Source organism: Cannabis sativa, chromosome 8 (genome assembly GCF_029168945.1).
Source record: "Cannabis sativa cultivar Pink pepper isolate KNU-18-1 chromosome 8, ASM2916894v1, whole genome shotgun sequence".
Taxonomy (NCBI): domain Eukaryota; kingdom Viridiplantae; phylum Streptophyta; class Magnoliopsida; order Rosales; family Cannabaceae; genus Cannabis; species Cannabis sativa.
The window spans coordinates 30,107,880-30,115,902 of NC_083608.1; the positions used below are offsets into that span (position 1 = coordinate 30,107,880).

The 8,023-nt window shown below is 37.7% G+C and overlaps 2 protein-coding genes and 1 pseudogene across 2 annotated transcripts; 1 reads left to right on the forward strand and 2 right to left on the reverse strand.

Annotated features, from left to right (window-relative positions):
• Positions 1–688: 688 nt before the first annotated feature.
• LOC115699013 (probable inactive purple acid phosphatase 2) lies at positions 689–3,704 on the reverse strand. The gene is made up of 2 exons (XM_061102755.1): positions 2,514–3,704; positions 689–2,171 (listed from the first exon to the last, which is right to left on the reverse strand). Exons 1-2 carry the CDS (start codon positions 3,237–3,239, stop codon positions 879–881), a joined length of 2,019 nt encoding a protein of 672 aa, XP_060958738.1. The 5' UTR covers positions 3,240–3,704; the 3' UTR covers positions 689–878.
• On the forward strand, positions 3,238–5,048 carry LOC115700013 (folate synthesis bifunctional protein, mitochondrial-like; annotated as a pseudogene).
• A 787-nt stretch (positions 5,049–5,835) lies between these two features.
• Positions 5,836–7,751, reverse strand: LOC115701210 (uncharacterized). Its single transcript, XM_030628941.2, has 2 exons — positions 7,335–7,751; positions 5,836–6,473 (listed from the first exon to the last, which is right to left on the reverse strand). Exons 1-2 carry the CDS (start codon positions 7,636–7,638, stop codon positions 6,262–6,264), a joined length of 516 nt encoding a protein of 171 aa, XP_030484801.2. The 5' UTR covers positions 7,639–7,751; the 3' UTR covers positions 5,836–6,261.
• Positions 7,752–8,023: the final 272 nt, after the last annotated feature.

Sequence of the window (8,023 nt, forward strand, 5' to 3'; positions counted from 1 at the left end):
GTATTATTTTGGATTGTAATTTTTGTCGATTTATTCGGTTTGGTTTTGGCAGTTTATTCGGGTTGGGCAATTTGTAAATTTTATTGAACACCCTTACTTTAAATGTAAGAGAATTACTATCTTAATAATAATCATGCTTGTCAAACATGCGAGATATCTCTTGCGTTAAGCCTTATATTATAATCGGCCCTAGGCATAGGTGAACTAAGCCCGCGCCTAGGGCCCACACATTTTAGGTGCCCAAATAAAAAAAAAATATATATATATATATTTTAAAAAATAGATATATTTTAAAAAAAAAAAAAAAAAATATATTATTTATCTTTATAGTAATGGCCCAATTTTCTTTTTTTTTTTTCTATGACCCATTTCGCCTCAAGATAGGACCGGACCCGGCCTTGATTACAACATAACTTACATTACAGCAGAGATGACAAAAGATTATTGAAAAGAAAAAGTTACAAATCGGGTTTTTTTTTTTATGCAAAACTGATATCGAGGCTTTGAAGGAAAGATGCAGAGATACAATACAGGATACAGCTGTGTTTATTCGAATGGTACAAATAATACATTTACGAAATTACATGTTTCAATTTTCAAGTGTAATATATTCACTAGACCATGCCTTGTATATCATGTGTTATTTATGTCAAAAAGAACGTCGAAAGTGCACATAGAGGGTCCAATCTTTGCACAAGCAAATTCTGGTCATATAACTCCATCCCCAGAATCAAGTCTGCCAAGTCTAAACAGTAGCAGAGCCTCAATACACAACACTAGATATAGCTCTCCAATTACAAATAGGTCTATAATACTGGAGAAATCAAATCCTATGTATAAGGTTAACTCAGTGATTTGATTCACTCGTAGCATCCACTTCAAGTCTCCTCGCTCTTTACAGGAGTCCAACTGTTTCCCGCAACATTCCCTTTCCTTACATGTGAAATGAAACCAAGAACATAGCCTATAAAAGCCCCGAGAACTAAAATACTAGCTCCCTTGACAAACACAGAGAAATTGGATTCAACTTTACCTTTACGAGTGGTTTCATCATTGTTTAGATCATTGTGTTCATTATATGTACTAACTCCACCATTGAGAACTTGTCCTGATGCTAGAATCTCAACCTTATCATGTTCTATACCATCATGGTTTCCAATGTATGAAAGAGTGAGCTTCTCCTTCGTGGCAACCAACCTTGTGTACCCAAACTCACCCCCACGGTACATAGACCGAATAGGCTGTGGGAAGATTGGGACATCTTGGTGGTCATCTCGAGGTTTCCAAATAGGTTGCCAGTCTTGTCCGGCCATGCCAATCACAACATGAACAGGGTATGCCTTCCATTTCTCGCCTGCTATGCCTAAACTTCCACAAGTGAAGTTATTCAGTGGACAAAACCTTTCATACCGATGGACGTGACCCCACAATGCAAGAGTTACATTGTTATTCACTAGCAAAGGCTCCAAGTGCTTTTGCATTCTCTCCCTCATCGGACCATCTCTAATTTCATTGCTTGTAGTGTACATTGGCCTGTGCCCTTGGAAAACCACAAACGGGGTCTTTGTTCGATTTACAAACTCCAAATCACGCTTGATGAACTCATATTGTTTGCTTCCCGGAAGAAAATTGGTCTCAGTTGATATATAAACGAAATGAACAGATCCCATATCAAATGAATAGAATAGATTCCTAGTGGCCGGAGCTCGGGTTCCAGTCTGCTCTGAAGAGTTCCCGGGCATGTTAAACTTCAGGCTGTAGGGTACCCCACATTCACCACCTCCATCTTTTCCATACACCGACCAGGACCAATCAGGTTTCCAAGGTTGTTGAGGCCAGTCATACTCGTGATTTCCAATGCAAACATGATATGGAAGTTTAGATGCAACTGGTTCAATCTGATTGAAGAACTGGTCCCAAATCCAAGAGTAGCCTCTTGCATAGCTGAGATCTCCAATGTGTGAGATGAAAGCAGGCTTATCACCAAGAGCTTCAATGTCCCTAAGGATCCACTTAATAGTGGAGATGCTCTCATCTTGAGTACGGATAAAGGTTGAGTAAGGTGCTGCCGTTCCCATATCACCAAACATGAAAGCTATGGTTTCATCCGAGTCCCCATTACGTGACACAAAGCTGTGAGTTGCACTCCAACCTTTAGAATCACTACCAACCTGTTGGTAAGTTTATGGGACAGAACATTAAGTAAATAAATCTTTTAAGTTTTAAATGGTCACTAACTAATCATTACAAATCAAAAGACTTCCATATATCCTAGTATTGGCAATTGAGGTGGGTCACTAACATTACCCAGAAAGAAACGCTAAAACCAGAACATCCTAATTCTTCTTTAACTAAATTGCTAACACAATTATTAAATTCCAGGTAATGAACATAATACAATCATAACAAAGATGTCACAGTGAGTTTTAATCTAAACAAGAAAGACTTTTGTACTTATGATAAACTGAAACAACAACCAAGAAATTAAGAAAACCATTCGTAGTAGAGATTACCTGATAATAATACTTGACTCCTTTCTTCAAATTCTTCATAACCCCGTCATGGATAAACCCAGGATCTCTCCATCCCACGCTGGCATTTGCAGGGGAGTCACACATGTCCTCCCTCTCATACCTTCCCACACGTGCCACCGCCACGTCACCAAGCTCACCTTCTCTCTCCCCATACCTGACTCTCCTCTCGTCCCCGTCTTCCGTCACGAACATGACCCGCATTTCTTCCTCCCGGTCAGTATACGCCAAATGGATCTGCTCCGGCCCACGACCCTGCTGAAACCCGAGCTCCTGTGAGCTCGCCAACAGGTGTTTCGTCCCCGGAAGAGGATTCTGGTCATGGTCCCGCTTCTTGGGGTTGATCTCTGACTCGGTCCATCGAAATATCCGGAACGAGTAGTTGGATCGGAGATTGACCAAAGGGATCGAGACGCTACCTGACCCGGATTGCCACGACGGAGATTTGGACAGAAAAACGTATCCGACGAAATTGCGGTGTTCGGAGCTTGGTGGCGAGTAGATTCCGAGCCAATCGAGCTTGGAGGGGTTGTCGACCCCGGACCATTGGATTAGAACGGAGTCCCCGGATTTGGAAAGGGTGGTCGTGTTGAGAGAGATCGAGACCTGTTGGGTTATGGAGAAGAATAGGGTAGAGAGAAGGAAGAAAAAGACGATGGGTTTGAGAGAAAGTGTCATGGTGTTATGGAAAATGGAGAAGAAGAGCATGGAACTTCTCTTGCACCTGCGGTGTAGACATGCAAAATTTTGTCCGAAGTTAGCTCGAAATTGGAGTCAATTTGTTCTAATATACTCAACTATTTTTTTTTCTTTCAATCATTTTTTATATGATGACGATAGTTCATCCTACTTTTCCTTCTAAGCAATCTATATAAAATTAAAAGAAAATATATAATAGTAATTAGCAAAGTAAACTTGTTTTCACAATATTTATACCGACGAAATATATCTAGTTTTCACAACATATTAATTTTGGTAAGGGTTACAAAGGCTAATCTAAATTCTTCTAAACTTATAGTGAAGTCATATAATAATCGAGCTATTGGGAACACTCAAAAAAATTGAAACGGACGTGGGTCGTATTGGTGGTATAAGGTATGGACCAAGGCCAATTGATTTAGACATATTGTTCTATGAAAAGTTTAGGTTCAATTCTGATATTCTTACCATCACACATGAAAGAATTTGGGAAAGGCCATTTGTAATAGCCCCAGTGTTCGATTTGTTGGAATTAACTGTTGAGAACGATACAGTTGTTTGCTGACACTTCATGCTAATGATCTTTTTGAAACTTGGTGGTAATTCTCTAATTGGGAAAGAATGTATGAAGAGGGTTTTGCCCATTAATAATATTTTGTGGGACTGTTCACAGAAAACCTCAATCATAGGTATCCTTAATCTAATGCCAGATAGTTTTAGTGATGGTGGAAAGTTTCAATCTATTGGGGATGCAATCTCTAAGTCCGCTTGATGATTACCGAAGATGCAGATATGATTGACATCAATCTACCCACCCAATGACTACTCTGATATGACCTGAAGAAGAAACGTCCAGATTAATCCCTGTTTTAGAGCCATTCTTCAAATGCCTAAAATAGAAGGAAAACTTGTCTCTGGATACTTTCTACTCAGAAGTTGCTTTAGAAGCAGTTGGCAAAGGAGCTCATATTGTCAAGGATGTATCTTTTGGGCTAGACTCCAACATGTTTAAGGTTGTTGCAGATCTTAAGGTACCTTATACTGCAATGCACATGAGTGGGGACCCATCAACTATGGTAGTGAAAACTTGCAATATGATAATGTTTATAACCAGGTTGCATCTGAACTGTACTTAAGGCTAAGAAATGCTGAAGTATCTGGTATACCAACTTAGAGGATAATCATTGACCCTGGCATTAGATTCTTAAAGAATACTGAACAAAATTTGGATATTCTTATAGAACTGGGAAACATCCGAACAGAAATTGCAAAGAAAAGCTTAGCCTTAGTTTCGTGACCTTCTAGGAAGAAGTTTTTAAGGCGAAATATATTCTCGCTCTGCTGCAGTTGACTGAGAACCTGCAAACATTGTGAGAGTACATAACGTGAAAGATAACTTAGATGCTGTGAAGTTATGTGATGCAATTTTGAGAAGGAAAAACTGGTTGTGTAAGATTAGGAGAAGAAAGTGCAATTTTTTTCTAATGCAAAAAACATGCATCTTATTCTCCACATATTTCCATATCAGATTTTCGGAGAGGATTTTGCATTGCTGAATTATAACAGGGACGTCTATTACTGGACTGAGACTTTTTTGTCAAAGTTGGCATTTGACAATCAAAGTGTATTTTTTTGTGTAGGGCTAAACATTTTTATCGGGTTTGACCCGAACTCAACCAACCTGCTCAGACCTAACCCGACCAAACTTTTTGAGCGGGTTTCAGGTTCAATTTTTCAAGTGACTGGGTTTCGGGTTGGACCCGAACCCGCCTATGAACCCAGTTTTTTTTTACTCTTACATAAACATTATTAATAATAAAAGTTTACACTCAACATACATTAGACCTCAAATATAATAATATTTCTATTCCTCAACAAAAAAAAAAAAAAAATATATATATATATATATATAGATAGTATAATATATATACACTTCTTTTATGTGTTAAAAGTTTATATGTTTAAATATTTCATTAAATTTAATGGTTTCTTTATTTTGGGATTATTTCATAAATACACAAAAAATAACAAAAAAATTACAAAAATAAAGTTTCACGAAATTATAAATATTTTTACGATTTTTTTAATTTTATTTACAGAAAATACAGTCTTTTTATGTTATATTCATGTTAATTTTTTGTTATTTGTATGTTACATTTTGTTGTTAAAATAGTGTCTTAAGTAATTATCCCTATATTTATATATACTTAGTAAGTGCTTAAGGTTTTTTTTTTTTTTTTTGAAAGATGATAAGTGCTTAAGTTTAGTTATATGTTTATAGATAATTAGATGAGTGTAAAAAAAAAAAAAAAATGGCCGAGTTGTCTGAGTCAACCCGTTAACCCGATCAATTTGCTCAACCCAAACCTGCTAACCTGTGAATCCAAAACCCGCCAACCCGCAACACGTGCACAGGCCAGGTACAATTTTTTCAATCCGAACCACTGTCAACCCACCCAATGTTTAGTCCTAATTTTGTGTATTGTATTTTACATTTTACTGAGAAAAAGTCGAATTTTCTTCACAGTTAATGTGGTATACTACAAATGCGTATGCAGGTCCGCCTACATAATAAAAAAATGAATTGGAAAAGTAGAGAGGTAGATAAAGAGAATTACAAATTTGAATTTCAAATACTGTACACGCAAGAGTACGAAGAGGTTCACATTGGCGACCTGTTTCTGATATTATGTTACATGTCACGCTCTATAGAAATTGTATTCCTTTCACAACAATTGGAAATGATAAGACCTTTTCTCACATTCCGTGTGTTCATTCTAAGCAAATGGAAATATAAGACTACAGCGCTCAGCTGGGCTTTCCTGATATTGTCTATGATTATATTCCCAAAAGTTTACCAGAGTTCATCGCCATATCATGCCAAATAACCTCACCAGTGGTTACTTTTAAAACTAAAATGAGTTGGCTTCATCATCTTCCCGACCAAAAAAGAAAAAAAGAAATTAGCAGGCAAATTTACTAATAAAAAACTTCTCCAGAGTGTAATCATATTAAATTGATAGCAGTTAGTTTAGTTATTCTGTTTCAAAACTTCTGCCTCTGCCATGGCCATGGGATCATCCCTGCTTTCTGTTTCTTCTATTTCCCCTTCTCGCTCTTGAGCCAATTTCTTTCTGTGCAAATCTTCTGCCTCCTGCATCGCAGCCCGGTTTTCTGCCTGAATACGTAGCATTTCCTCTTCTTGTTGTTGACGCTCAAACCAAGTGTCCGCATCCGCCCAAACTTTTAAAAGAAAACAGAAGGCACGTTATTCATGTAAAACAAGAAATCAAAACGTAAGAACGAGTGTGGTAAAGGCAACCATACATTCTAAGTTATTGACATGCAAGAAAGTCATAACTGGTAAATGAACTAGAAGGCCCAATCTACCCCATTTAAAAAGTTAACTGTCTTCAGCTATGCATTCATCTGATTTTTCCTTCCTATATTCTCAGTTATGCATTATGCAACGATGCTTAAAATATATGAAGTAAATATGCAATGAATTAGAAGACTCAAATTGCCAATTTCTTTTCTTTGGGGCAGAAAATGTAACACTTTTTAGCTACCAAAAGCTAGTTGATTGAACTGCTGATTCAGTAATGCCATAGGTTCTTTCTATATTCCTAGCAAAGCAAATCATACATTGTTGTTAAAAACAATGCTAGAGACCCAAAAGACCTTTTTTTGTTCGAGCTATAATAAACAATCTTTCTTCGCCTATCAGTATCAAGGGCTACTGCATTGATCTAATGTTTAGGTAAGCTACTTCGTATAATAACGCAGAAAACTACCAACCCATACGGCTATACGACTACACTATCAAACAAGTAATCTCGTGGAACTAGGGAGAAATAGAACTAGAAAAGGAACAATCTTGGATGTAAAGTGCACACTCGATCTAAAACCCTAAACCCCAAATTCTTGAATGAGGAATTCAACAAATTACGCATACGCAGTACAAACCAAACCACAAATTTAATCACCGAAAAAATTCCATCACCAAAAAATTAGCAAACTCAACCAATCCAAAGTACTTAACCTAAAAATTGAGTCAAGCAAAAAGGGTTTTAGAATAAAAGGGGAAAGATAGTGGTTTCTTACTAGGCTGAGCGGCCCAACCCTGTTCACCACCCTTGATGCGCTCAGGGAGGGCATAATTGACGGTGAGGACTCGGCCATAGAGCTCAGCACCATCCATATTATCCATGGCGGCGGCGGCGTCCTCTCGCTCGAGGAAGGTGACGAAGCCAAAAGAACGATGTTTTTGGGTGGCTTGGTCGAGAGGGGTCTTTACGTCTTTAATGTCACCGAAGGGTATGAAAGCGGCGTGGAGTATGGACTCGTTGACCTCCTCCGCCAGTCCTCCTACGTACAGTGTGTTCTTCTGCACTGCTTGCTGCGCCATTGAAAATCTCTTCCCGACTTCTCTCTCTCTCTCTCTCTCTCTCTCTCTTCGATCTCCCCCTGCTCTTCTCACCTCAGTAATTCAATGCTGGGCTTCTGCTTTGGGTTGGGCTCCGTTATTGGGGAGCAAATGGTCTTTTTATTGGGATAAGTTGAAAAATATCACTTTTATTAATCAAATAATCAAATTTACCTCTAATTTTATATTTGATTGAAATATACCTCTTTTTATATGTATTGTACCTAAAATACCCTGACATAAGAGAGTCACATGGAGAGTATCTTGAAGTGACAGGGGCAAAATTGGTACAATGTTTAAAAAAAAGATAAAAATAATAAACTTTAAAAAAAGGTAAAAATAAGGGATTTTTTCAATAATATACTTA

What these genes read in the sequence shown, in the direction of transcription:
- LOC115701210 (XM_030628941.2), bottom strand. Translation starts at nt 7,638, where the DNA reads ATGGCGCAGCAAGCAGTGCAGAAGAACACACTGTACGTAGGAGGACTG. An exon ending in GGGTTGGGCCGCTCAGCCTA is followed by an intron (nt 6,474 to 7,334) that starts GTAAGAAACCAC and finishes TTCTTTTAAAAG; the next exon opens with TTTGGGCGGATGCGGACACT.
- LOC115699013 (XM_061102755.1), bottom strand. Translation starts at nt 3,239, where the DNA reads ATGCTCTTCTTCTCCATTTTCCATAACACCATGACACTTTCTCTCAAA. An exon ending in GAGTCAAGTATTATTATCAG is followed by an intron (nt 2,172 to 2,513) that starts GTAATCTCTACT and finishes ACTTACCAACAG; the next exon opens with GTTGGTAGTGATTCTAAAGG.